We start from the raw sequence: 26,157 nt of genomic DNA, 5'->3' as shown, positions 1-26,157 counted from the left end.
TGCAGTGCAGGTGCGCGTCACCTCTCCTTCCTCTTTTTGCTGCTGCTGCCTCCAGTCGAGTCTTGTCTTCTTCTTAATCTTTGCTGTCTTGACCTTGATCTATTCTCCGCTTGCGCCAACAAAGTCGAGACATCGTCGTCAGTTTTCTTGCCTGCTTTTCAAGTTGCATCTTCTCGCTCACTCTCGCGCCGTCCATTCTTGGAGAAAACTGTGTCGTGCCTGTTCTGGACTGGCTTGCTTGAGCAAATCCTGAAGCACGCCGCATCTCGTCAACTTTCTCTGGAGCGATAATTCTGGGGCTTTCGATTCGAGCACCCGCTTCGAGCTGACGGGACCTCTGTCAAGAAAAGCAGCGCTCCAAGGTCGAGATCCAAATGGCGGACACGGATCACGGCTCAAGCGCAAGCCTCCCTCCTCTCCTACAAAACAACGAGCTAACACCACAATCAGTACTCCTCCCACGACTCCTCCCCCACACCGACCCCAACACCACACCGCACCCACCACCGCAGCCCTTCTCCCTCCCCCAAGCCCCGGCGGCCCAGCACGACATCCACGCACTCCGACGCCACCCTCGACCCGGACTCGCCGACAACGACCGCCACCGCGGCCGCCGCCAGCGCCGCATCCGCCGCCGCGCACGCCGAGCAGTTCTCCGCCTCCAACACCTGGGAGCCGCCCGCGCCCGCGCCCACGCCCAGCGTCACGTTCCAGGACCCGCCCGCGGCGGCCTTCTACGAGCGCGACCCGCTGCCCGCGAGAGCGAAGTCGTATCCGGCCGTGACGGCTTCTTCGGCCGCCAACTCGCACGCCAGGTTGACGGAGAATCCGTGGGCGATGGGCGGCGATGGTGCCGGCGCGAGCAGGGCGCTGCAGCAGGGCTCGGACGCGTCGCTCGACTCGCTGCCTGGCGCGGCGTCGTCGTCGGCTGGGAGCAACGGCAGCGGCAGCAAAAAATCACGGCAGGGCCGCCGGCCGCGCGGGCGTCCGCGCACGCGGTACTATTCGACGGCGAGCGGGGGCGACGCGGCGGTCGTGGAGGCGGGCGAGGAGGAGGCGCTGCTGGGCGCGGGCGAGCTAGATGCGGAGGACGAGGAGTACTGGGAGGAGGACGACGGGCAGCCGTTGCTCATGACGAGGAGGCGGCGGAGCGTTCCGGCGCCGCTTTTGGCCGTGGTGCTGGTTGTGCTGCTGCTGCTGATTGTGCTGGTCGTCTTTGTCGTGGATAGGGCTGTTTAGAGCGGGGGTAGCGGGTGGGTGGGTGGTGATGGTTGAGATGGCCGTGAAGAGCTGGGTATGTTGGAGACGTCAAGCCTGGGGAGCAGGAGGCGACGAGGTTTCGTGGCCAGAGAATGAGATTGATTGACGTCGGGTGCGGGCACTCAGTTGCTGCTTTCTTGCCGCCATGCATGTCATGTCTTCGCCGGCGCTTCACTGCTTCACCGACAGTAGGTAGGTTCGTAGTCAATGGCGATATAATGACTCTTCTTCATCGCGTTGGTTGCTCGCCAAGGGCAAATCTTTCTTTAGACCTGTCAATCCCCGGAGGATGGATGCCCGCTGCCCCTCCAGTGAAACATCCGAGACAGTTTGCTGGAGAGAGAGCATGATTGGTTCGGTGTCCTCTATTTTGACTTCCATTCTTCCGTTTTCCTCTTTCTTCGGCGCGGTGGTCGAAAAGTGCCTGCTGTGGAGGACTATCACTCGTGCCGTCCAGCCAGCGGAACTAGGCCAAACAGACTCTGATCATGAACCCGCCTTTCCCTTTCTCCCCTGCTCGCCAGAGCAACACCTACTTCTCTTCGACACAGTCTCAACCCTCAGCGACCACCCTGACAACCTCCACGCCCAACGCCTCCTCTGCCTCATCCCCTCCAACATCGACGAGGACAATGAGACCGGTGTCGCAAAAGCGCGGGACGGCGACGAGTCGGACGAGCTGGCCGGCCGGGCCGCGGGCCAGGTCAGTGGCGAAGCGGGGCTGGTTGCCGGCGAAGAAGAGGTGCGGACAGCGCGAGAGGAGGAAGGGGTCGTCGTCTTGGAAGGGATAGGACCCTATTTGATTGCCTCGTTAGACAAAGAAGGGTGGTCAGGGAAAAGGGGGGATCTTACAGAGCGTGTCCGGCGCAGTGGGAGCGACGCAGCGCCAGCGCAGCAGCGCGTCCATCAGTTCGCAGCGGTCGCTGTCGTCGGTGCTCGTTTGGTTTTTTGCTGCGCCGTCGCCGCTGTCGACGTCCATGGCTTCGCCGTCTCCTGCTGCTGCTTCGTCGTTGTTCACGCCCACGTACTTTGCCACGTCGTTCACGTTCTGCCCGCCGCTACCCAGCACTCTCCATCCCTCAATCTCGCCCTCCCACGGGTTAGTCACGGCGTCGAGCCAGCCGGGCTCCGCCTCCTCCGCGGCAGGCGACTTCATGTACGCGCGACTGTGTCGGAACAGCGCCGGATGCAGCGGCTGTTGCGGCACGGCCACGTTTGCCGGATCGCTGGCACCTGGAAGAATCGTGACGGGAATGCTGGGCAGCAGCTCCGCCAGAAATGCATCCAGCCGCTCAATCGGCGCCGCGTTGTACGCTGACGCGTCGTAGCCAAACTTGCGCGCCACGGCGCCCGTGCCGCTACCGGATATCTTGCTGCGCATGGCGAGGTCTTCACGAGTCGGGATGGGCGACCCCTTGGAGATCGAGTCGCCCGCGATGACCAGCCGCGTTATTTGCGAGGCGCTGGACGCGTCGCCAGCTTCACCAAGGAGGTATTCGAGGAGGAGGTCGAGAGCAAGGGAGTCGGTCGACGTGCCGGAGATGTTCAGGCCGCTGACTATGGCAATCTTCTTGGAGGGTAGTGGTGTGGAGGATGGTGGTTGGGAGAGGGCCCAGCGCTCTGGCTGCGGTGGCAGATCTGCTACGCGGATGTCTATGACCTCGAAGACGCCGTGCTTGTTTTCGCTGCCAATGGCGGCAATGATGGCGCCGGTGACGAGAGGGTGTTCGCGGAGGATGCTGCCGGATATCTGGAGGCGTCCCGACTCGTCTTCGAGCATGATTTCGTCGCCAGTGCCGTCGGGCGACATGTACTTTTCTCGGGGCGGAGGAGCGGCTATCCAGTGCTGTATTCCGTGTCAGCGAGTGTCAGTCTTGGGAGTACGAGTGGTTCACCTCTTTTGAAATGTCGTCCAGCACGTCTGGCTTCAGCCCCATTTGCATAAACACGGTGCCAACGACCCAACACGCTTGACCCTGCCGTACGTCCAGCACGCGATCTACTTGCTGTGCCTTCTCTCCTGCCAGCTTTGAGCCTGTCAGATTTGTCTCACACCTTGTGTGGTGCTGGTCCTACCTCGAAGCTCTCCCACGCCTCTTCTGCGACCTGCTCGACAATGGGCTTGAGCTGTGCCAGTCGCAAGAAGTACATGTCGGCATATTGCTGAACATATTGTCTATCCTGGCCCTTGGGCAGCGCAAAGGTGTGTAGAGGCTGGTAGGACGGCGTGTGCGGTCGTGATATGGCGGGGAACTCGGAGGAGCTGCGGAGAGTAAGCGCTGAAGGTTTCTGTAGCAGGGCGCAGCGTACGATGGAGACTGCAGCAGGTCGGCGGGATATTCGGGGACGGCCATGGCTGGAAGGGAGAGAGGTGGAATTGGGCTATGCGATGCTGGCGTGGTTGCGCATTTGTGTTGGTTGGACAGGCATTGGTTATTTCGCGCGGGCGACGCGAAAGCGCGTTGCGCGCCGAGGCTCATATGACGAAACGGGCAACTTCACAAAACTCTTTTTCTCATTGGCGGATGGATCAATTCTGAAGACTACATGTCCGCGCAGCTTAGTCCGCGCAGTGAGGAAATTGACACTCGCAGGTCTGTGACTACGCGGCCCACCGAGCACGACATGCAAAACCACCAGGCTGCGAAGCCGGGGCTCTGCAATGGTGGCAGCTCGAAGGATTCATCTTGCGCTCAAGCACCCCAAGAGGCGCTGCAACGACTACCAGCATTGATGAGAGCCGGAGACGCCGCGGTTGTAATCTGTTCTTTCGCGCGTGGGTAATGTAGAGAAGGAAAAGCGGCAAAGCACCTACAACAAATTCAAGAGTGGAATTCTACATGTGCTGACATAATCTCGTCAACGCCTCAAGTCAAACCTTTTGTTGCCTCCACCGACGCCTGACAACGCCTAAGACGATTCCGCCATTCCCAGATCGCGGACCTCCCAATCCTTGTTAACCCAGTCCTTCTTTTCACCCAGCACCGCAACGTTGCTCTTTGCCACGCCGTCTACCAAAAAGTGCTGCGCCGCCTCTCTGACGTCTTGAATCGAAACGTCGAGCAGCTGTTCTCTCCTCTTCTGCTGCATCTCATAGTCTACTCCGCTCAGGAACCGGTTCATGCCTTCTTGGCTGACGCTCTCGGGCGCATCCACCGATTGGAAAACGCTCAACTTGGCTTCCTCGAGCTCGCCATCTGTCCACTCGCGATCCCGCGCCCAGACACCCGACTCGTTGACGATGCGCATCGTGTTTTGCGGGTTTGGGTCGCGGTAGCTGTAAAAGCCAAAGGTTCCACCTAGGCCGTTGGCATAGGCTCCGCCTCCGTACGCGCCGCCCTTTTCGCGAATCTCGTGGTGGAGATGCTTGTGCGTGAGGAGCTGGGCGAGAATTTGAAGGGGTGGCCCCTTGCCATCGGTGTAGGGAACGGTAGGAAGTGCGAGGGAAGAGTAGTATACTTGGTACGGCAGAGGGAAGAAAGATTTTGCGTTGCGCGGGTATGTCGTGAGGCGGGAGACGGCAGGCGTTTCAGAAGCATTGGTAGGCATCGTCGAGAGGAACTTTTGCAGGGCCTGCTCGTTTGTCGTTGAGCTTTCAGTGCCACACGTCAATGCGACGCGCATGTTCTTGGTGTTGGCAACAGCCAGGTTCTGTATCGTCTTGAGCTTCGAGATGACGTCGGCCAAAGATTCCGAATCGCCTCTAGCAGCAAGGCTGGCGGTCAATTGCACTTGAGTCAAGCCAGCCGTCTGCTCGCGCAATCGTGCGCCTGGCGTGAGGCCGGCTTCTGCAAACCGCCTTGCATAACCATGTCCCGAGCTTGCCACGGCATCCACTGCACCGCTTGCAGACGCCTGGAGAAGTTGACGAATCTTCTTCTCAGACTCAGGGCCGTCGAAATCCGTTTCCCGAATGACCGTGTTGAGAAGCTCGTACATCGCGGGGACGTTTCGGTCGAACGCGTATCCAGAAAGGACCAGGCCCTCCTCGTAATCGTTGATGGCCTTGGGGGACGTCGTGCTGTGATATCCCACGCCAATGCCACCAGTCTTGAGCTTGATGAGATCTTCAAGCTCCTCCATGGTCCTGTTCTTGGTTCCGAGTCTCATGATCGCATCGCTGAAAAGCGGAATGAGCTGGCGCAACTCGTCAGGGAGTTTATCAAGCACGTTGACAGCCCGGAAGTACGTCAGACCATTTGTGGCCGCCTCTCGCCACTGGACCTTGACATTACCCAATGCGCTGTCTCGCACAGGTTTCTTCTCCTTGCGCCGTGAAATGTCCTTGACGCGGAGGGTGGGAAGGCAGCTTAGATCCTGGTTGCGGCCACGATTCTGTTCCTCGAGGAGATCCAGCTCGCGCTTTTCCAAAAACTTCTTGGCCTCCTCTTCCGTTCCAAACTGCTTGGTGGTTTCGAGAATTTTCGAAGCAAGTCGACTAGCTTCCTCAGCAGCCAACTCTTGCGCATAACTCTCCGAAGGCTCCATGGTAAAGGTGAGGGTGTTGTCGTTCAAAAGCCACTTGTCCATGAGACGCTCGAGATAGCCTCCCTTGGCGTGCTCCCTTTTGAAAGCCTCAACCGTGTCGTTCCACGCCAGAGAATCAAAAGGATCCACACCATTGAACCAGCCAGGCTTCAGTCGCGACATTAGACCCATGCCAAAGCTCGCTGTCTTGTGCTTCAAGCTGAGTTCAAGTTGGTGGAGAATTCCATCAATCTTTTCCTGGGGAAAGCCCTTTTCTCTCGTCTCGTTCAACGTCTTGAAGAGGGCCTCCTTGACCTTGGGAACATCCTCCTTCTTGACGCCATTCAGACCAACCGAGAAGATGCCAATCTTGCCAGAGGTGTCGTATCCAGTGTTGGGACTCCAGTCTGGTCCGAGACCTGTCTCAATCAGTCCGCGGTATAGAGGACAGCCGTACCCATCTAGCAGCAGAGAGGAAAGGACGCCCAATGAAAAGGTTTCCAATATGTCGGAAGTTTCGCCAACCAGCCACGCGGTGGAAGTCTTGTACTGCATGTCGGCCGGGACCAGTGGGTCAATGGGACCCTTGACAGTGACATTCTGCGGGCCCTTGTCAAGGCTAACTGGAACCTTGATATCCGTGTCGACCTTGATCTTGTCAAACTTTTCCAACTGCGCATTTATTTCCTTGAGATGATCTTTCACGGGGAAGTCGCCGTAAGTAAAGATTTTGGCGTTGCTCGGATGGTAGTGATCGGCGTGGAACTTTTGGAGTTGCTCGTGGGTGAGGTCCGTGATCTTCTGCGGGTCGCCACCAGAGTTGTTGATGGCGGGAAAGATGTGATCCTGGAAGCGAATGTAGTAAAGGTAGCTCGCATCTGACATTTGACCCTTCATCTCGTTGTACACGACACCCTTGAACGCCAGCTGGTTGTTGGCAGAGGCCTCCTCGAGCGGGTTCTCCGGACCGATGCGCCAACCTTCTTGTGTAAAATCGCTGGCTTTGAGGAGCGGTCGCAGGGTGGCGTCGAGGTATACGGACATGAGATTTTTGAAATCTTGCTGGTTGATGGTGGCAAAAGGGTAGCTGGTGTAGTCGGAGGACGTGAAGGCGTTCATGAAATTGGACAATGATCGCGGCAGCATCTTGAAAAAGGGATCGCGAACCGGATATCTGAGCTGTCAGCCATAGTTCCAGGACAGGGCGCGTGGACAAACTTCTCACTGCCGCACAGGGTCGTGTGCTCGAGAATGTGCGGCACTCCGGTGTCATCCGGCGGGTTCGTCTTGAAGCCAATGGTGAAGACATTGTTGGAGTCGTCGCGGGCGACGTGCAGGTACTCTGCGCCAGTCTTGTCGTGGTTGAGGTGCAGGGCGGTCAACTCGAGCTCTGGAAAGTGCTTTGCGCGCTTCAAGGTGAAGCCGTGGATGCGCTCGCCGACGGCGGGGTAGTGCTTGAGGTTGGTGACGGTCGAGGCGCTACGCCAGCGGGCGAGAGAGAGGGAGCGAGGGGCCCATGTCGACGGCTGCGAGGCGCGAAGCATGACCTGGTGGAATAGATCGGGAGAGAGGATGAGTGCGATGAGGAGGGCGGCGACGGCGCCGAGGGTGGTGACGGCGGTGGTGGTGGTGGTTCGGCGCAAGGGCCGGGCGGCGGGCTGGCTAGACGAGTCCTGGGCCATGCTACAGTACGGTACAGTACCAATCGAGTCACTGGATCAGACGTTTGTATGGTGTGAATGACGTTTTGTGCGCTCGACTCGACTGTTCTGTTGTAAAGACAGACGTCCGTCTGTCGTTGGGATAAGCTCAGCCAGCCCAAGTCAAGGTGTGTTTGTCTCCATGTCCATGTCGTCTCGTCTCGTCTCGTCCCGCCCGAGCGTGCCTCAGTCGGTCTTGCCTCTCACACGGCGAAACATTGACAACCGACAGCCTGGAGTCCGCTCAACACCCACGCCTACCACCTCAATCCACCTCAATTCGCCACAACGACGCCCGTTTCCATCATCAACCGCCCCCGGCCATTCATACCCTCGCTCTTTACGCCGCTGCAGTCTTATCCCGACACCAAACGACCTGCCCGAGTCGCTCATCGACTTGCCCGTCGGCACCTTCGGAACGCCGCTCTGCAGCTTCTCCTCGTGCCCGACGTCTGGTCCTCCGCTTGACAGGCCCTCTCTTGGCTGTTTGCGCAGCTTGTCAAGTGTCGCTGGTTCCAGAGCGTCGGTGAAGACACTGGCACGCGCCCCGAACCGTGGCGCAAAAACCCACGTCAAACCGCCCTCTCTACCACGACCCACATTTGGTACAATCGCCTTGAGCATTCCGACGTCAACGCCCGGAAATGTCTACCGCGAACCCTCCCCCGGCCCCCGCCGGTCCGCCCTCGAAGAAGGGCAAAAATAAAAAGGGCACAGACGCCAGAGATGCCTCTGAGCAGATTGCGGCTAAGATCGCGCAGTTGGAGCTGGACGCCGCAGGGGAGCGGGATTACGATGCTGAGATTGAGCGCGAGGTCAAAAAGGCGAATCGCGAGCTCTCGCAGCTGCTGTCGCAATTCGAGTCGCCCATGAAGCGCGTGGACGAAGTTCGCAGGAGATACACCACCTTGCTGGCCGACATGAAGAGGACCGAGCGCGAACATGTCAAGGCCAAGAAGCGCGCGGATCAGCTGCAAAAGGAAAAGGACTCGGGCAAGACGGAGCTCAACAGGATGACCACCATGAAGGAAAAGCTGGAGAAGATGTCGCGCGACCTGACCAAGGAGAACAAGAAGCTCAAAGTACGTCGCATCGGCAGGAGCAGCGGGCGGGAAGCTGACTGGGTATAGGAGGAAAATGCGCAGCGTCAAGACACCGAATCTCGCCACCGCGAAGAATTGCATCAACGGCTCGACCGCATGGTTGCAGACGTCGAGGAGGTCATAAACTCCAAGGAAAATTCAGAGTCGAAGCAGGTCGACGTGGACCTGGACAAGGCGTACGTGGACCCCAAGCCTGCAAGACGAGATTCTCACAGGATGCAGATTCCAAGAAAAGTTCAAATCGTTCATGGACCTCAAAGAATGCCAAGAGAAGCAGTTCAGGTCCTTGATGCGCGTCAGGGAGCTCGAAGTCATCTATCACCAAGTCAAGCTCGACAGGCAACGCAAAGCACAAGAGCTCGAGTCTTCGAAATCGAACCAGCTGACTCGCCAAGTCACGACTTTCTCCCAGACCGAAGCCGAGCTCCGCAGCCAGCTCAACATTTACGTGGAGAAGTTCAAGCAGGTGAGTTTGCACATGTCTCGCCTCTGGGTCCGGCCGCTGCTCACCTGTGGAAATGTTTCTAATGGTCTGACAATGAACCAGGTTGAGGACACACTCAACAACTCGAACGACTTGTTCCTGACATTCCGCCGGGAAATGGAGGACATGACCAAGAAAACAAAGCGCCTCGAGAAGGAGAATCAAATACTCACTCGCAAGCAAGAGGCTACTAACAAGAGCATTCTTGAAATGGCCGAGGAAAGACAACGCAACCACGCCGAGTTGCAGAGGCTGCGCACCAAGAATGACAACCTCGAAAAGCTCTGCCGGAGCATGCAAGCGCAAGGCCGTGGTCAGATGCCATCGCAGGAGCTCGACGCCGAAGACGAAGGCACGGAGAGCGAGTACCTCGATGACGACGAATACGACGAGGAGGGTAGCGAAGAGTATGATGAGGACACTGAAGAGGAGGCCATTGACGTGCGGCAAGGTCCTGAGCAGGCCAAGGTATACGGTCCTCCGCCGCCACCGCCACAGGCCATGGTCAACGGCAAAGCCAATGGCAAGGCTAATGGTCAGCCGAATGGTGTCAGGAAGAATTGACGCACACGCGCCATGTCGATGTAGATTAAGTTGTGGTAGGACAAGTCGTTTTTACCTTGGTGCGCCTGTCATTTTTCTGCTAATCGCCAGTGGTTGATCCAACTTTTGGTCTCCGTCTGTTACTACTGCGTCACGTGGTGTTACCCCAACGGCAACCAATTCAGGGTCCACTGCCTCGGAGGTGGATCTGCTTCCCCGCAAATCGACACCTCGAGGGCATTGGTTTCGACCCCCGAACGCCGGCCGTAATGTCGCGCTATCTCCACGCGCAATATATCATTATGGATGCCTCTAGACTAATTTCTTGTTTTCATTCTGTTCCCTCGAGCCAATTCTTTCTGCCAAAATGTCTTCAACACTCACAACGCCGCTAACTCGCCTCCTCTCCATCCGCCACCCCATCCTCCTCGCTGGCATGGCACACACCTCAACTGCACCTCTTGCCGCCGCCGTCTCCAACGCCGGAGGTCTTGGCGTCATCGGCGGTCTGGGATACACACCGGCCCAACTGAAAGCTCTCATCCACGACTTGAAATCCTACCTAGCCTCTCCGGACCTGCCATTCGGCGTTGACCTGGCCCTGCCCCAGGTAGGCGGCAATGCGCGCAAGACGAATCATGACTACACGCACGGGCAACTGGACGAGCTGGTGGACGTCGTACTCGCCGAGGGAGCAAGACTTTTTGTATCTGCGGTCGGCGTACCACCCGCGCGCGTCATCGAGCGACTTCACGCAGGCGGCGTGCTGGTCATGAACATGGTGGGCGCGCCCAGGCACGCCGAAAAGGCGCTGCAAGCCGGCGTCGACCTGGTGTGCGCGCAGGGCGGCGAGGGCGGCGGCCACACGGGCGACATCTCGGGCAACATTCTCATCCCGGCCGTCGTCGACGTTGCGCGCAAGTACAAGAGCCCGCTGACGGGCGAGCCGGCCATGGTCGTCGCAGCGGGTGGCATCAGCGACGGTCGCGGACTCGCTGCCGCCCTCGTTGCTGGCGCCGTTGGCGTCTGGGTCGGGACGCGCTTTGTGGCGAGCGAGGAGGCGGGTTGCTCTCGCGCCCACAAAGACGCCGTGCTCACCGCTGGCTTTGAGGATACGTTGCGCACGCTCGTCGTCAGCGGCCGTCCGCTGCGTGTCCGGCTCAATGAGTACGTCGAAGCGTGGGAAAAGCAGCCCGAGAAGATCAAGGAGTTGACGGACAAGGGCGTCGTGCCGCTCATGAAGGACTTGGATGACGGTGTTGATGTCGATATCCCCTTTTTGATGGGCCAGGTTGCGGGCGTCATTCGCGATGTCAAGCCTGCAAAGGCTATTGTGGAGGAGATGGTCCAAGAGGCAATTGAGAGACTGCGAACTACGAACGAGTTTGTGGGCAGTGGAGAGAAGAGCAAGTTGTGAGATGTTGAAAGCTTCAAGGCGGCTGATGGAGCTTTATAGCTGTATCGGAAAGAAAGAGTCAATAACTCAAGAGCTTCTGGGTCGGGAGAGAGTGGTTGAGCGTTCGATATTAAAGAGGAAGTGAGGGAGCATTCACGTTTGCAACGTTTGCATACATCGGCGTACTTTCGAATGTAAAGGGTTTGGTCCTGACCTGGCAAAGTCTACGCGACGACTAAGCGAAAGATAGACGATTCCTGATCGATGAGCAGGAGACGAGATGTATTTGGGGCCCTTGCGTCGACCATGGGTGAACTATTCTACACGGCTTTGCATGCCCAGCACCAGCCAAACCCGGACTTATGATGACCCGGAATCTTAACCCAACCCCAACTCCATCTCCCAGACATGAACCAGACCCGTCCGTCTTCAAAGACCATTCCCCAATCCCCTGCCTCCCCTAGTACGGCTCATACTCCTCCCCGTCACTCTCCAACTCAAAAATCCTCGAAGCTCCCCTGTCTCCCTCGTCCTCCTCGTCCTCGTCCTCCCAATCACCTCCCTGGGGCCGGATCCAAGGACGGGAAAGCACTCCAGGCAGTCGCAGCAGTCATCATGCTGACCAGAAGTCGCCATGAAGACCGCCGCATCCTGACAAGTCTGCCTGAAGGCGCCCTCGACCTGGAGTTCTGCCTTGGAGAACAGGCGGTATCCGCACACCTGCATAACCACCCTCTTGACGCCGCGGAGGCGGCGCAGCGACGAGACGAAGTCCAGCATGCCGTCCTCCACGTCGATGGTGCTCGCCGGCGCGGCACCGATCTCGGGCGGCAGCACCAGCTTGAGGTCGAGGGAGCTCAGGCGGCCGCCGCGCCAGGCGAGAGCGTCCATCAGCCGGTCAAATTGCAGGCCGAAGCCCTTGTCGTAGCGGTGTGGGAAGCCGCGCACGTTGCGCGCTCCCAGCATGCCGGCGAGGGAGAGGACGAGCGGCGGCGGCGTGTGGCCCAGCCACGAGACCGACGGGACGAGCTGCGCGTCCTCCAGGCGGCCGCTCGCCGTGTACTTGATGGAGACGGGGCCGGGCAGGTGCGGCTTCTCCTTGTTGGCGGCGGCGGTGAAGACGGCGAAGGTCTCGTGCTGGAGGTGGATGTCGAGGATGAGGTCGTTGAGGAACCTCATGTCCAACACGGCGAAAGGGCACGGTGGGCCGAGAAACTGTGACAGCGGAGATCAGCAACTTTCCAGTAACAATGAGAGAGGAAGAGCAAGGAAATCGCTTACGTTGGCGGTGCGGTAGTCGAGCAGCTTGATGTGGAAGACGACAACGCGGTGCAGCGCCTCCATGAACTCGTCCCTGACCTGGCGGCAGGCGCGCGCGAGGCTGAAGCGCCTGAACGGCGTGTAGCCGTGGCGGCCGTTCTTTGGGCGGTCGCTGTCGCTCTCGCGCAGGAAGAGGTACGCGCTGAGGCTGTTGTTTCTCGAGCGGCGGTGCGTCCCGCGCCGGAGCAGGTCGCGCGCCGTCCACTCCCAAATCTTGTCGCGCAGCTCGCGCGGCAGCTTGCGCAGGAGCGAGCTCGTCTGCTCAGGGCTCTCGGGCTCGGGGTAAAAGGGCAGCATGAGGAGGATCTCGAGGCTGAGCGTGGACGTCTGTCAGCGGGCTCCATCGCAGGCGAGATGGCGGAGGGACTCACTTCTCCTGCTCCATCTGCTCCGTAGCAGCAGACGAGACGACGACGTCAGACATGTTGATGGAGAGGACACGGGCTTGATGTGTTCCAGCTTTGCTTGAGAGGTGAGCTGGTGGTGGGTGTCAAGCGTGTTGTTGCGCGTGTCTTGACTGTTGCGAGAGGAGTTGGGACATGGCTTTTAAAGACATCACCAGGTGCAAGACGCCGAGAACGAGGCTGCGAGGCAGAGATCGCGCCGGAGATCGCATCATTCCCAGGGCTCAGGCTGCGAGGACGTCAAAGGTTGCCGCGTTGGGATCGTACCCCTGAGTGCGAACGCGGGTCGCTGAGAGAACCACTAAGGGGCAGCACAAGGAGCATTCAAGGTTCACTTCTGCACTTGTGTACGAGGGTCGATGAGAGAACCACTGGTGACAGCACAAGGAGCATTCATGGCATCAAGAGCTAGGAAGTTCATTTCTGCACTTGTGCATGTAAGGCGGTCTCAGTCGTTCCAAGTCACTTCACAACATCATGCTGGACATCGACCCCTGGGGACAGGAAGTATGGACATCACTTCGAAAACACATGGCTGACGACCAGCTTCCCGCTTAGGTAGAAGCACAGGATTGCAAGTGGCTGTGACATACTCCATGTGTGTATTAGGGTTTCAACAGTCCAATTGAATCTCCACAGCAAGCAAGTTGACCCACACTGGGATTCAATGCTGACTAGAAGCTTCAATGTAGCTGGTTTCCCCTATCTTGCGACGTGCACCGACGGCATCGGTTCTTTCCTTCTGCCTTGTGACCAGCCAGGTTGTGCACTCAGAGGTAGAGAAGAAGACAAAAAAGTCAAAGAACCCCTGGAACATCTTTCCACCCTCATCTCGGTATGAAAAAGAGCCACCCTAGCAAGCCCATGTGCCTCAGGTCATTATTGTGCCGAGTGTTATGTTCACCATTGACCTAAAAAGCGAAGTCGTTCAGCATAAACAATCCTCGCCACCATTTTACCCGGGTCCACTGATATCTCTATGTGTGCAGGAATTTTGTCGTCGAGTCTCCTCATCTTCATTCTTACGCATCGCGGAGAGCTGCGAATCTGCATCCCGTCCGGTTCTAGCGCCGACCAATCTCCAGCAGCAAGATGACAGTCGGCACACTCGCAGTCGTCGTCGTCGTCGTCGGTGTGCTCAGGAAGACCGATTTGGAACCCGACGCCGCGCAATCGTGCAAAGGCATCATCACGGTGGTTTGGGAAACTTTGATAACCCTGCTGATCCAGGTCATCCTCTTCCCGGGCCAATTCGATGCGTTGCTTCTCCAATCGAACCCTGTCGATATCTGACTGGAGAAACGTTTCGTCAAGGTCCTTTTCGCCCTGTATCTCGACAAAAGCATCTTTTGGGCAGTCCGAGAGGGCCGGAAAGCAATGGAGACAGTCGCAAATGGTGTTGAGATTGCGATTGCAGCCTGATCGATCGCACCCGACAAGAGAGGTCAGTCTTAGAATCTCCTCTTCGATGGTCGTTCGAGCTGGTTCTCCATCACAACTGACAATCCCAAGATTTCCAGTTTGGCGCATGTTCAAGTCCTTGATTCCGTGGAGTAGCGCAATGGCGCGCGTAAGCTCGCTCAGACCGGATGCTGTGTGCACGCAACCTGAATCAGGTCCAAAGCAAGGGCTCGATAGTAGCAATACAAAGCGCAAGTCCAAGATCCTGACTTTATTTTGGCGCCCCACGTTGACGAAGAAGTCTGTGACCGCCTTGCCAAAGCCGGAATTGAATCGATTGGGGAACGATACGACGCGACGAGCCTCCAAAAGCGGTGAAAGTTGGGAATGACCATGAATCCCGTGCTTTTGAACGTCCCAGAAAGGTGTCGGGCTCAGGCTTTCGCTAGAGCGGCAAAGTGTTGCGTCGGACAAAGTATGAGAGTCGGAATAGAGGATCGAAAAAGGTTCCTTGATGAGACAATTCTCACTGGGCTTCTTGAAATGCATCTCGCACACCGGCTCGAGAAACAACTCGATTGCGAGTCTTTGGATGTTGCTTACATCGATGTATGGTTCCTTCCCATACCAAGTGAGGCTCTAGGGTCAATCAGCTCAATATCGCCGGTAGTTGCATAGGGAGCGTTCATGGGATGAGGTCAGAACGTCGCGGCTTACATCGAGAGATTCACAGGGCCTCATCTCAACTTCGAAGAAAAGGGTGCTGTGCATTCTTTCCACAATCTCCTGCTGGACTTGCTTGCAGGTGGCCATCATCGTAGAGAGATTTTCGGGGAAGTCGGCTGCCCAAGACACCTTGCCGCGGTCACCACAGTATGAGACCCCCCAAGCAAGACAATCACCTGTACGACCCCACGGAGCCGCGGGGAACTCGTCGGCGAAAATTTCGTCGCATATCATGTCGCGCAATTCTCGTGGCAATGCAAGAAAAGGTAGAATTCGTGTAATGGCTTGACGGTACTTGAGGAGCGACGCGACGTAGGAACGTGTGCTGTTGGTATCATTAGTGGCCACAATGGCCTTTCGAGAGAGGCTACATTACAGATAACGACCTGCGACCGGCTCGACGATCCTGCCGGTAGCCGCCATGGTCGAAGATAGTCGAAAAGAGGAGCCTCTGCGCCAGAGATGGGCCCGCTTGGGCTGATGTAGGTGGGCTGCGCCCGAGCGGTCTTAGGAGCGTGAGGACTGGGGAAAGTGAGACAAGCTGCCCTCGTTGGAACCACGATGAGGTGGTGGTTGGGGAGAGTGGAGGAGGTTGTAAAGTTGAGGTTCACTGGGCGTGGCAGAGAGGCAAGTAGGCAAGAGCACCCGCGGACCCGCACGCGAAATCGCGACGCCGTTTGCCAGGCAGGCAACGCAGACAGCCCAGCCCGTCTTCGCAGAACCTTTCGGCGATAATCTGGATTCTTCTCGAACTTGGCTGGCCCACCGAGCAAACTGGAACGCATTCGAATCATTGTTGCATGCGCTTCACATTCCCAACTCGATCGAATGCCTATTTACAGTGTCCAAATGTCCAAAATACATGCGCCAGCAGCTCCAATGCCCATGGCTTGTTCTATCCATCCGAGCATGATCTTTCGCTTTCTGGAATCTCTCTCGCTCGTGGAAACTTCCATGTTCCTCTACATTCTTGGGTTTCGACCTGCTGTCTTTTACCAGGTCCCCGTGTGCTCTTGAAGGCCAAGAACAAATCCGCAATATTCCGCAAATGAATGCTCCTCAAAGACGTACGGAAAGTACGTGCGGCACTCGCGGCCAGACTCGGCTTGCTCGTTCTTCGTATTGTCCTCGAGCCAAAGTCTCTTCTTCCGTTCGACGTCTGCTATCGCACTCTGGATGGTTTTGTCGGATTTGGCCTCAAAGTTGTCAACAGGACGTTGTGCGTGATCAGGACGGCTGCTGATAAGAGGGGGAAAGCACCGCTCGCACATGCAGATCCTTGCATCGCGTTGACAGGATTGGCGATTGCTCTGTAAAAGTGCGGCAAGTCTCCTACCTGCGGCTCGCAGTCTTGAAGTCAAGATTCCGAGACCGTTCTCGGGTTGAAAGTACTTGTCTCCCCTGATACGAATTCGAACGTCTTCAAGTCGATCAGTTGTTGCAAAGATGCGCATGAATGCTTCTATGCCGGAAACAGTCCAAATCGTCAAACCGGGTTCGCCTTGGGGGAACCACCTTCCGATGTAAGGCACCAAAATACGGAGATCCAGCCTCTTGAGATTGTTGGTTTGCCCGATACACGCAAACAACTCCTGCATGGATCGTCCAAATTGGGAGTTTGTGGGCATGACGGAGACCTGTTGAACTTCGAGAAGGTCGGGGAGGGATTGATCATTGTAAAATCCGTATCGCTTGAGGTCGAAAAAGGGTGTAGGGCTCATGCTGCTTTCTGACCGAGAGAGGTGCAAGGAGTCATCCGCGTTGTAGTTTATGGAGAAGGGCTCTTTGATGAAAGCTTTCTCTTTTGCTTGGAACACAGTTTCGATGGCAGGTATCAGGGAAAACTGCATTGAAAGGTCGGAAATCCTCGCTAAGTCGACAAAGGGAATATGGGCGGAGGGACCGAGAAACTGTAAAACATCAACCTTGACATTCGCGGCCCGATGGAGAAGACATCTTACATCCAAATCCTCGTAGTCCTGAATCACGATCCGAAAAGCCAATGTTTCATGCATCCGCTCCACATACTCCTTTTGTGTTTGCTTGCAGACAGAAAGCATCGCAGGGCACACTTGCGGCAGAGATGCCACTTTGTCAAACCTGAATTTAGCCCGGTCATCAAATGACTCGAGACTGAATGTGCCGTTCGTGGCTCTTCTTCGACATCCGCGACTGAAATCAAAGGCAATCACTTCCTTGTAGATGTTGTCGCGAATTTCGCGAGGGAGGCTGAAGAAGGGCAAGGTTTGAGGGGTGAGCTGCTCCTTCATGATCGCCAGATCACTGCACGGATTCGGTCAGCAAGGCTTTGTGTTGAGATCTTACTGGGCTCACCTGTTCTGAGCTGTGAAGTTGATATCTGGAACCGTAGCTGAGCTCATGTTGAAGGCACAGGTTGTGGCGGTAGAGCTAAATATGAAAATCCAAGGCCTTCGGATGGAATGTTTCGTCTCGGAAGATACCAGGTGGGGCTCTGTTTGTGGCGAGTTGTCAGGTGTAGGGTTTCAGAGCAGGTGGCGGAAAAGGTTGTGGAAGGGGAGCGGTTGTTTTGCGTGCATGGAAGCTTTCCGCCCCGGCCATGTGCCCCAGATCATAGAGCGCCTAAAACATTGGCCTAATAGTCTCGGCAATGGTGTTAAAAATATTAGCAACATGCATCGCCAACTATTTGACACATTCTGTGTTAAAAGCACTGTGGTGTAAAGAACATGACCAACACACTTTACCAACTATGTGACACACTTCATGTTAAATCAAGCACTGTCCAACCTCCATTTTGCCGTCGTTTCCATGAAGCTCGCTACCAGCGCTATGGCGAGCAGACCAGAACAGCCGTTTGCAGGGCGAAATTTATTCAATGAAGTGATTACCAAGAAATTTCGCTGTGGCAAATACTGCCCCTGGATCAAGTTCTGTCAAGCAAGAATATGCAAGGGAAGGAATGAAACAACCAGTGCTACTGAATAAAATTCAATTTTGGGATGTTCGATGGCGCCAAATCCTTCCATTCTGGAGTCTTTCCATCCTTTCCCTGTTAACCCAACTGTGCAGCCTAATCCAAATGCTCTCCTGCCCCTCATATTTCCTTAGGCCAAAGACTGTACCGTACATCATCACAGCGCTGTACCCACCTGGAGCATAACATCGCCAGGACAAAACTCCGTCTTGTGGATGATTAGCTCACGACTCACATTCAAGGTCTCCAACATACCTTTCACCAAGTCTACCACTGGCCACGGTCGATGGCACACTCGGGGCAGCCGCAATTGAAGTCGTTCTCGATGTGTTGATTGATTCCAACACAGAAACGAGAGTGTCGAGCAAGGGCATCCTCCTCGTGTCCAATGGGAAAATTGCCATGCACGGGCAAGGTCGAATTATTCTGGTCGACCAAATCTTGCTTCGCCCATTCGACGCATTCGATAGCGCGGTCAATCTCCCCCGGACTGTATTCGTCATCCGGCTCTGGCGCAACAGCCTTGTGTGATCGGATTTTGTTCGCGGGGAGAGGAGGGAAACATCGCTCACAGGTACAAATGGTGTCGATTGAGAGATTGCACCCGTCGCGTTTACTCTTGAGCTGGGACTGTAGTTGATTGGAATTGACGAAGATGAGAGAACCGAGGACTCCATTCGATGCTACTTTGAGAGCTGACTATATACTGCTGCTGAAGCCACTGCTTTCACTAAGAGAAGTAGTCACCACCAACCGTCGGATTGTAAGAGACCACGATGGCCTGAGCAGTTGACTGAGCCCTTTTCGATGTGCGGCAAACCGATGAACCGATGACCAGACGAGGAGACTGAAGCGGCGAACTGACGACAGCGAGCTGCTTAATGTTGCTCCACCAGGAAAACCGAATGCGAAGGAGGCGATCCAGCAGGATTCCGTCTTCTGTTCGAGACCCTGCGCATCGATTCTTTAGCAGGAGACCATCTCGTTTAAGTTCTGGGACATACTTTTCCCAATGTTCACCACTTGCTGTGCTCGATGCAGCATGCGGGGCAGTCGCATTGCCAGTTATCTGCGTCGTGTTCCTGGACACCAACGCAAAAGTACGGGTTTCCAGCACTTGCATGCTCTTCATAGCCGACGGGGAAGTCTCCACGATCGGGAAGAGTAGAGCTCTCATCGCGGTCGGACAAGTCTCGCTTCTTGAACTCGACATCTCGAAGGTGACTCTTGACCAGGAACTCGTCGTACTCGTCCTCGGGCCCTGATTTGGTGGCGGCCTCGGGCTGTCGGTATTTTCCTCCAAGAGAGGGAAAGCATTCCTCACAATGGCATATCTTGTCGAGTGAGAGGCTGCAACCTTTGCGATCGCTCTTGAGGAGGACCATCAGTCGTTCGGCATCCTGACGGAGGAAAGTCGCAAGATCTTGACCGCGCTCGTACAGCTCATTGCTACGTTTGACCGAGATCTTGACATTTTTCATGCCATGCAAGAGCTCAAGTGGGCGCAGAAACTCGTTCACTCCAGAAGATGAATTGATCTGTGGTGCGGGGGCATTTTCGCCGTTGGACCTCCGACCGCGAAAAGGCAGGACGATGCGGAGATCCAGCGATAGCAGTTCGTTCCTTTCTCCCAAAGCGACGAGTAGTTTGTGGAGGGCTTCACCGAACTTCGAGTTGTGACGTGTCGGGAGAGCGGTGTTCTTTTCAGCGTCGACTAGGGCAGGAAGCGCGTGGTCACTGTAGATGCCGTGCTTCTGAAGGTCGAAGTACGTCGTCGGGCTTGTAGTGCTCTCGGATCGTTCAAGTGTCGCTCCCTTGAGAGATCCGCTCGCATCGTAATTCAACGAGAACGGTTCCCTAATGAAACCATCATGGCCCTTGACCTCGAAGGAGTGTTCGTGGGCTGGTTCCAACCATAGCTCTAAGATGAGATCCTGAATCCTGGACAATTCGATATATGGAAAGGGTGACGGGACCCCAAGGAACTGGAAATCATCAGTTTGGAACTTGAAGATGGGAGGAAGCAGCTTACATCCGCGTTTTGATAGTCGAAAATACGGATGCGAAATGCCAATCTGGCGTACATTCGTTCCAGAAACTCTTCCCTTGACTGTTTACAGACAGCCAGCATAGAAGGGAAAACGCGAGCTATGTCATTTCCTACCCAGCTGCTCTCCGGCCTTCGGTGGAAGTAGGTCAGACGCCAGGTCCCATCTGACGCTGTCTTGCGTGTTCCGAGGTAAAGTTCGTCCTTGATCACGATATCATATATTTTGTCGCGGACCTCGCGAGGCAGCTTTTCGTTGATCAGGCGAGGCGGAACTTGGGCGAGAGCCTCTTTCGTGGCCGTGGCGGAGTGGCTTTCGTCGCTGGTCATTTTCAACATGCGTCGTTGCGAGGCTTGAGCTCTCTGAACTCTTACCTGGCTGTCTTCTTTGCGACCTCGGAAGTCTGCTCAAGAGGGGTTGACATGGCAAATGATTGCCGGACGCGGACGCCTTTGGACCAGGGCAGGCCGGAGCTGGGTGGCGAGTTGCGCAAAGCGAGGAGAGTGTCAGAATAGCGGGAGAGTAGTCGATCAGTATGCCTTGAGCGTATTTGCCGATAGAGGATCAAACAAGTGCTGACAACGGCAGGGGGAGGTTCATGAGATCTTGGAGATGTTGAAGTTGGGAGGTTGTTTAGGACAGAGGGAAGCTGTGTGTGTGTGTACCACGAAAAGCGCCGGCGAGTCGTCGCTTGGCCGCCATGAAAAAAGCTTCATGTGGGAAATAACATGCTAAGTGTTAAAAAGCTGCGTCTAGGCAAGGACTCCAGCCACACTTTCAGTTTAACAACACAGATCACCTGGCAAAGGCAAAACAAAACGGCCATGGAAATTTTGTTTCTTCATAGTCGACAGTGATGCTGGAACTTCTGGATGTGCACCTCTTACAACTTAATGGGCCAGGGGACGTTCAACTGCACAAAGAGACAGAGAGGGAACTTTGGCACATAAAAGACGGTTGGGAATAACAGAGTAATCCTGGAGTTACCAAGCTGGAGATTAAGATTTCCACGGCCTCTGCAATTGACGAAATAAATCTACCCAGCATCATGTGTTCAAGATCATCGATTTTGAGTTATACTACTTGAGCTACACCCGCATCATCCTTGTTGCTTCTGTCTTTTGACCTAGACGAATTCAAGAAGAAAAAGAAAAGACTGGCTTGAAGACCAGCAGTAGCATCTCAAGATTGCATCTGTCGATACCACAGCCACCCGTTGGTTCTGTGATGCTGAAATCTGCAAGATCTCTGCCTCCTCAAGCATGTGACTCTATTGCGAAAGGCTCACAGCCCTGCGTTCGTTCACCCCATTGTGATCAAATCATGCCGTTCACGTGGCGAGAGGGCCGTATTACCATTGAGCTCGGCCGATGTTGCACTCCGGACAGCTGCAACCAAACTCGTCCTCTGAGTCGTGGTCTTGGATTCCAACGCAGAAGCGTGACTTTTCTCCGTGCGCATTCTCAGAGTGGTGTGCTGGAAAAACGTCCTCGGGATCAAAGTACTCGCGATCGTCGGCCAGCTCTCGCTTTTTGTGAATAATTTTCTCGATCTCATACTCAATATAAGCTTCGTCGTTTTTGTCGTCCTGGGAGTATGCCTGCTCTTCCTTGCCCTCGTCCCATTCTTTGCGACTGCGGAGCGGTGGGAAGCACTTCTCACAAAAGCACAGAGTCTCATGGCTGATGTTGCAGCCTTGGCGGTTGCTCTTCAATAAGTCGGTAATTCTTTCGGCGTCTGCTTCGAGAAACATTTGTACATCTTTGCCTTCTGATTGGAATTCTCGGTGACCCTGGACGGAGATACTCACGTCTCTGATCTGATCCATGGTCTCCAATGGGCGCATGAAGGCATTCATTCCGGAGCTGGCTGTGATTCTCGCGGGAAAGCTGCTGCGAGGGGTCATTGGCAGCACAACTTTGAGGTCCAGTGACATCAAATTGTTCCCTTCCGCTAGCATCTTGAGGAAACGACCGAGGGATTGGCCCAGTTTGCTGTTATACTCCGTTGGCAGCACCGAGATCTCCTCCGCCTGAACCAGTTGTGGGAGGGACTGATTTCCGTGGATCCCGTACTTTTTCACGTCCCAAAAGCCCGTCGGGCTCAAGCTCTCTGCAGACCGAATAAGTTTGGCTTCTGAAAGTCTTCCACTCGCGGTGTATCGGATGGAGTAGGGCTCTTTGATGAAGCCGTTGTCGCTCGCCTTGAAGGAGAGCTCAGTAGCCGGCTCGACATGGACTTGCAGGCAGAGATGACGAATCTTGGAGAGAGGAGTGATCGAGATCTGGTTCGGAATGCCATACTGGAACTGTCAGCTTTGATTGTGAAGGGGGAAGCACCAGCTTACGTTGATTTCGTCATGGTTCACAACTTCGATCAAGAAACCCAGTTTGGCGTAAATCCTTTCGAGGAACTCTTCCCGTGTCTGCTTGCAGGCGCCGAGGAGAGACGGAAAGGAACGTGTTGTGAGACCCTCAGGTTGCCGGCACAAGTACGCCAGCCTCCACGTCCCGTCTGCAGCGCAGATGTAGGTGCCACGAGCGAGTGTATCTTTGATTACAATGTCGTAAATGCTGTCACGGATTTCCTGGGAGACCTTGGTTGGATTGAGGAAATCAGGAAGTTGGGCCAATGTGTGGCCGTGCAGCAAGGCTGGCGGAAGATTCCTATGAGTCGTAACCAGAAATCAGAAACAAGACATCTTAATACTTGAGATTGGGTCATAGCATGGCTTACCTGCAGGCGGCTCCGTCCATCTCGACGAGCTCTTGGGTCGGAGAGCCCATCTTGCACTCCGGTTGCGAGCTTGAATTTACTTGACCAGGAGCGAGATGAGGAGCATTCGTGGATGGGAGCAGCGAGAACGTGTGGGGATCGTGGCCGGTCGTTGGTCGGCCTTGGGATGCGTCCTCGTAACGAAGCCAGTCCGGGAGGTGGAGTTGAAAAAGGACGATGAGAGTGTCGAAGAGGAGAGGTTGGCGTGGTGGACGAAAAGTAAACAAAGACCCAAAAAGGTGCTTGAACTTAGTCAGCCATCACCCGCTACTCGAAGTCTTGCGCATACTCTGTGAGTCGGGAAATGGAAAATTGCCCGAGCGCCTGACCGGAATTCGCGGCCTGAAGATGCCGCCGCTGTCTTTCCCTGTTCGCGGAACTCCTTGCGCATCTACTTGCCTGATCACGTAACAGCCGGTAGTGTCAGGGCCTGAGTCCTGGGTCTATAGCAGTGTCAGTGATTGGGGCCGGAATTAACACTTGGTGTGTCATTCTGGCCAATCTTCTTGCTGGTAAAGGGGCAATCTTCGAAAGAGGAAAGTAGACTCGACCTTTGACACTGTACTGATTCTCGGTCCATCCAAGAAGCTGATCGACGAATGGACGCGATATCGTCTTGAACATTCCCAGCCGCAAGGTCCTCGGTTGCTGGAAGTACTCGTAGAAGAACTTGAATGTATTAAACCATGTTCGAGTCGAAAAACGTGGCCTATGAGACGTTTTTCTGAATGAGAGCTGTACGGCCGAAAAAAAAAGGGGGGGTACGATACGAAAGACAAGGCCCCGAGACGTTCTCCTTTCGACTCGAAAGAGACATAGGTAGAATACAGGCGCCAAAATGCTGGAAGAAGAACGAGAATCTCGCACTCTAGCAGTCGACTGTGACCCTGTAACAGATGATGAAGTTTTCCGAGCGCCAAATCTGTGCATCCAACCAGAGGACGCTTGGCGTCACCGTTATTCCACGGTATTGATGGAGTCACCCGGGGGTATCAAGGACATTTGGAGCATTCAAGCTCTGAATGACAGGGGGAAAAGCATCACTGGCTTGGGCGAACCAAGACCTAAAAGAAGGACATTTACGGGGGAATAATTCACAAACCAGACTTCCCATTGTAAACCCAAATCTAACTCTATCACTATGAAACTGCCGCCATTTTTCCCTCGCGAACTGACTGTCGTGGATAATCCAGTCTTAAACCAAGAGAGGAGAAGAGAAAAAAGCAAAAGAGAAGACCAACCCAACTCCGTGAGACCCTGTACTTCCTTGCCTTCTTCTTGAAGCAGCCACTGATCTGCTGGCGAGCCGTGAATCAGGCTGTATGCTCGCAAACGATGACCGTGTAGCAAAAACAGAACCGATGAGAAGGAAACTTTTCGAGCAACGCCTTCGGCAATCTTCCGCATTTGAAGTGCGTGCTGGAAATGAATCTCAGCCCGACCAAAGGTCCAAGGCCTACTCCAATGAAAAGGAACATCTGGTGGAAGTGCGGTGTAAGAGAGAAGTCCATCAGTACCCCTCACCATCCCCAATGCCGAAGCCGTCCTCGGTCCACCACTCCACGGCCCAGATCTTGCCAAATTCTTCACAAAGCTCTTTGTACTGCCTCTTGTGTGGAGTGTTCTGCAGGCCAATGTAGTATTCGCGGGGTCCATGTGCCCACTCATCGCCGCCCCAAATTGGAAATTCAGTCGTCCACCAATTCGCTCCGTCCTGGACTGCCTCGCCAGCTTCGAGGCGTGCCTTGGCCGCCTCAACCTCGTTGATCCGCAGTTGCGTGTTTCCACCCGAATCGTGCTCTTCATGGCTCGAATTTGTCTCCGCGTTGCGGCGTCCAGCCTGAGTGCCGGGCAGAGAGGGAAAGCAAGTCTTGCAAGCGCAGATGATGTCTGGATGTTGCTGGCAGTCTCCATGAACGGAAGTCATCCACTTCTCGACTATGTGCGCATCTTCTTGATAGAATTGCTGAACTTCGGCTTCATGGGTGCTCGGATCTCGCCAGTTTGGAAACTTGATGGTGGCATTCTGGAGTCCACGCACGTATTTGAAGGGACGCAAGAATGCAGTGACGCCTGAGGTCTCATCCCACTTGAAGTAGTCTGGCTTGTGCCCCAAGGTAAGGATCCTGACATTGAGTGACTTCAGATTCCCGCGGGCGCTAAGGTAAGCGAAAAATTCGTCCAGCTGTTTACCGTAGAGAGAATTTTGAGCAGTCGGAAAGGCCCAATAGGTCTCTTTTTCAAGAAGCTCTGCAACTTGGACGTCCGAATAGAAGCCGTAGTTTTTCAGGTCGAAATATGGTGTGGGAGTAAGGCTGTGACGAAGTAAGATGAGAGAACTAAAGACTCCATTTAAGGCTACTCTAAGAGCTATCTATATACTACTAAAACCACCAGGGGGAGCAGTAGCCAGTACCAACTACTAATAAGTCCTAAACTTATTAAGATATATAAAGCTAATAGATAAGTACATCTCAACTAAAGCAGTAAGTTATCATCTAGATAAGCTATAGTTATCCAGGCAAACTGCAGCTAAGATAACACAATAGGAGACTACTTAGTATTATTATATAGGACCACTAATACACCCCCCAGGATAAGAAAAGAGACAGTTATAGTAGAGTAGATATATAAGTAGTTATATTAACTAAATAGAAAACTTACTACATTAGTCCATACCTAATAAGGTTATAAAAGTAGCAGTACTTAACTATTACTAATACTTTAGTAAGCCCGTCTGTAATCATCTTATTAGTAGAGATATAAGAGACGGTTATAGTTCTATCTATAACTACCTACTTAACATACTAGTAGTACAGATTAATATATTTTATAGCAGCATTAAACTCTATACTATTAGTAAATTAGATGGCGTTCTCATTATTATTATAGAGCTAGATTAGTTAAGTATCAGGGCCCTTATAACCTATTTTAGCAAGAACTTGAGTCATCTAGATAGCTTATTTAATAGTAGGAGTAAGGTTAATAAACTCAGCTTCTATTATAGATATACTAATAAGCTTCTATCTCCTACTCTTTATATATAGTAAACCACCTAAAGCCATAATAACATAGCCTAATAAGGACTAATAAGTATCTAGATTATTAGTAAAAGTAGTATCTATATAGATTTACAAGCTAAGAGTACTATTATTACTAGAGTATAAAATAATTCTATAATTATATATACCCTATAAGTATTAAAGGACTTAGTAAGTAGTAGTAAGGTATTTATTTAATAGGTTGTGGGTGTATTATAAGAGATAAGTAGTAGGGAAAAGAATAGCTAGGTAGCATCTTATTATATACTATATAAGTAAGCTAACAATCTTACTATAAAGCTATTAATAGTCTAGGTTATTCTTACTATTATATGCGCGTAATTTATAGGAATCTATTAGTATAAGGATGCGCGCAGCATTACTTATACTAAACTATATAAGAACGTTTTAAATATATCTACCTTAGGATAGTATAATTATGCTATTTATATATTAATTAATATAAAGACTAAGGAAGTAATATAGTTAGCCTATATCTTTAAAGTAGAACTTAGTATTAAGTAGTAAGATAA

General features: G+C 54.0%; 10 protein-coding genes across 10 annotated transcripts; 3 read left to right on the top strand and 7 right to left on the bottom strand.

Annotated features, from left to right (window-relative positions):
• Nucleotides 1–10: 10 nt before the first annotated feature.
• On the top strand, nucleotides 11–1,358 carry J3D65DRAFT_635826 (uncharacterized protein). Its single transcript, XM_066801346.1, has one exon. The coding sequence runs from the start codon at nucleotides 375–377 to the stop codon at nucleotides 1,227–1,229; it is 855 nt and encodes a 284-aa protein (XP_066651788.1). The 5' UTR covers nucleotides 11–374; the 3' UTR covers nucleotides 1,230–1,358.
• Nucleotides 1,359–1,441: 83 nt separating this feature from the next.
• On the bottom strand, nucleotides 1,442–3,748 carry J3D65DRAFT_635819 (DNA polymerase-like protein subunit delta-2). The gene is made up of 5 exons (XM_066801345.1): nucleotides 3,571–3,748; nucleotides 3,337–3,523; nucleotides 3,156–3,287; nucleotides 2,113–3,106; nucleotides 1,442–2,055 (listed from the first exon to the last, which is right to left on the bottom strand). The coding sequence occupies exons 1-5, from the start codon at nucleotides 3,738–3,740 to the stop codon at nucleotides 1,814–1,816; spliced, it is 1,725 nt and encodes a 574-aa protein (XP_066651787.1). The 5' UTR covers nucleotides 3,741–3,748; the 3' UTR covers nucleotides 1,442–1,813.
• A 317-nt stretch (nucleotides 3,749–4,065) lies between these two features.
• On the bottom strand, nucleotides 4,066–7,343 carry J3D65DRAFT_635814 (Metalloenzyme, LuxS/M16 peptidase-like protein). Its single transcript, XM_066801344.1, has 2 exons — nucleotides 6,946–7,343; nucleotides 4,066–6,901 (listed from the first exon to the last, which is right to left on the bottom strand). The coding sequence occupies exons 1-2, from the start codon at nucleotides 7,269–7,271 to the stop codon at nucleotides 4,171–4,173; spliced, it is 3,057 nt and encodes a 1,018-aa protein (XP_066651786.1). The 5' UTR covers nucleotides 7,272–7,343; the 3' UTR covers nucleotides 4,066–4,170.
• Nucleotides 7,344–8,071: 728 nt separating this feature from the next.
• Nucleotides 8,072–9,578, top strand: J3D65DRAFT_647632 (myosin-like coiled-coil protein-domain-containing protein; the record flags this gene model as incomplete). The annotated part of the gene is made up of 4 exons (XM_066802347.1): nucleotides 8,072–8,509; nucleotides 8,558–8,673; nucleotides 8,723–8,996; nucleotides 9,078–9,578. 4 exons carry the CDS (start codon nucleotides 8,072–8,074, stop codon nucleotides 9,576–9,578), a joined length of 1,329 nt encoding a protein of 442 aa, XP_066651785.1.
• Nucleotides 9,579–9,751: 173 nt separating this feature from the next.
• On the top strand, nucleotides 9,752–11,168 carry J3D65DRAFT_93934 (oxidoreductase). Its single transcript, XM_066804257.1, has one exon. The coding sequence runs from the start codon at nucleotides 9,925–9,927 to the stop codon at nucleotides 10,972–10,974; it is 1,050 nt and encodes a 349-aa protein (XP_066651784.1). The 5' UTR covers nucleotides 9,752–9,924; the 3' UTR covers nucleotides 10,975–11,168.
• Nucleotides 11,169–11,413: 245 nt separating this feature from the next.
• On the bottom strand, nucleotides 11,414–12,697 carry J3D65DRAFT_606078 (uncharacterized protein; the record flags this gene model as incomplete). The annotated part of the gene is made up of 4 exons (XM_066798419.1): nucleotides 11,414–11,544; nucleotides 11,577–12,168; nucleotides 12,235–12,586; nucleotides 12,645–12,697. 4 exons carry the CDS (start codon nucleotides 12,695–12,697, stop codon nucleotides 11,414–11,416), a joined length of 1,128 nt encoding a protein of 375 aa, XP_066651783.1.
• Nucleotides 12,698–13,448: 751 nt separating this feature from the next.
• Nucleotides 13,449–17,185, bottom strand: J3D65DRAFT_661368 (uncharacterized protein; the record flags this gene model as incomplete). Its single annotated transcript, XM_066802602.1, has 7 exons — nucleotides 13,449–14,717; nucleotides 14,796–15,158; nucleotides 15,191–15,636; nucleotides 15,667–15,766; nucleotides 15,801–15,816; nucleotides 15,876–17,087; nucleotides 17,139–17,185. 7 exons carry the CDS (start codon nucleotides 17,183–17,185, stop codon nucleotides 13,578–13,580), a joined length of 3,324 nt encoding a protein of 1,107 aa, XP_066651782.1. The 3' UTR covers nucleotides 13,449–13,577.
• Nucleotides 17,186–18,027: 842 nt separating this feature from the next.
• Nucleotides 18,028–20,232, bottom strand: J3D65DRAFT_606076 (uncharacterized protein; the record flags this gene model as incomplete). Its single annotated transcript, XM_066798418.1, has 6 exons — nucleotides 18,028–18,459; nucleotides 18,515–18,842; nucleotides 18,865–19,766; nucleotides 19,793–19,870; nucleotides 19,925–20,129; nucleotides 20,183–20,232. The coding sequence occupies 6 exons, from the start codon at nucleotides 20,230–20,232 to the stop codon at nucleotides 18,028–18,030; spliced, it is 1,995 nt and encodes a 664-aa protein (XP_066651781.1).
• Nucleotides 20,233–21,018: 786 nt separating this feature from the next.
• Nucleotides 21,019–22,758, bottom strand: J3D65DRAFT_661367 (uncharacterized protein). Its single transcript, XM_066802601.1, has 3 exons — nucleotides 22,545–22,758; nucleotides 22,156–22,474; nucleotides 21,019–22,116 (listed from the first exon to the last, which is right to left on the bottom strand). Exons 1-3 carry the CDS (start codon nucleotides 22,592–22,594, stop codon nucleotides 21,160–21,162), a joined length of 1,326 nt encoding a protein of 441 aa, XP_066651780.1. The 5' UTR covers nucleotides 22,595–22,758; the 3' UTR covers nucleotides 21,019–21,159.
• Nucleotides 22,759–23,594: 836 nt separating this feature from the next.
• On the bottom strand, nucleotides 23,595–25,464 carry J3D65DRAFT_661366 (uncharacterized protein; the record flags this gene model as incomplete). Its single annotated transcript, XM_066802600.1, has 6 exons — nucleotides 23,595–24,061; nucleotides 24,108–24,898; nucleotides 24,978–25,015; nucleotides 25,248–25,262; nucleotides 25,307–25,378; nucleotides 25,438–25,464. 6 exons carry the CDS (start codon nucleotides 25,462–25,464, stop codon nucleotides 23,595–23,597), a joined length of 1,410 nt encoding a protein of 469 aa, XP_066651779.1.
• Between the last annotated feature and the right edge of the window lie 693 nt (nucleotides 25,465–26,157).

This window comes from Phyllosticta citribraziliensis (assembly GCF_038025025.1).
Source record: "Phyllosticta citribraziliensis strain CPC 17464 chromosome Unknown J3D65scaffold_11, whole genome shotgun sequence".
Classification (NCBI taxonomy): domain Eukaryota; kingdom Fungi; phylum Ascomycota; class Dothideomycetes; order Botryosphaeriales; family Phyllostictaceae; genus Phyllosticta; species Phyllosticta citribraziliensis.
The sequence above is the reverse complement of the archived record's forward strand: the minus strand, read 5'-3'. Positions and strand labels throughout refer to the sequence as shown.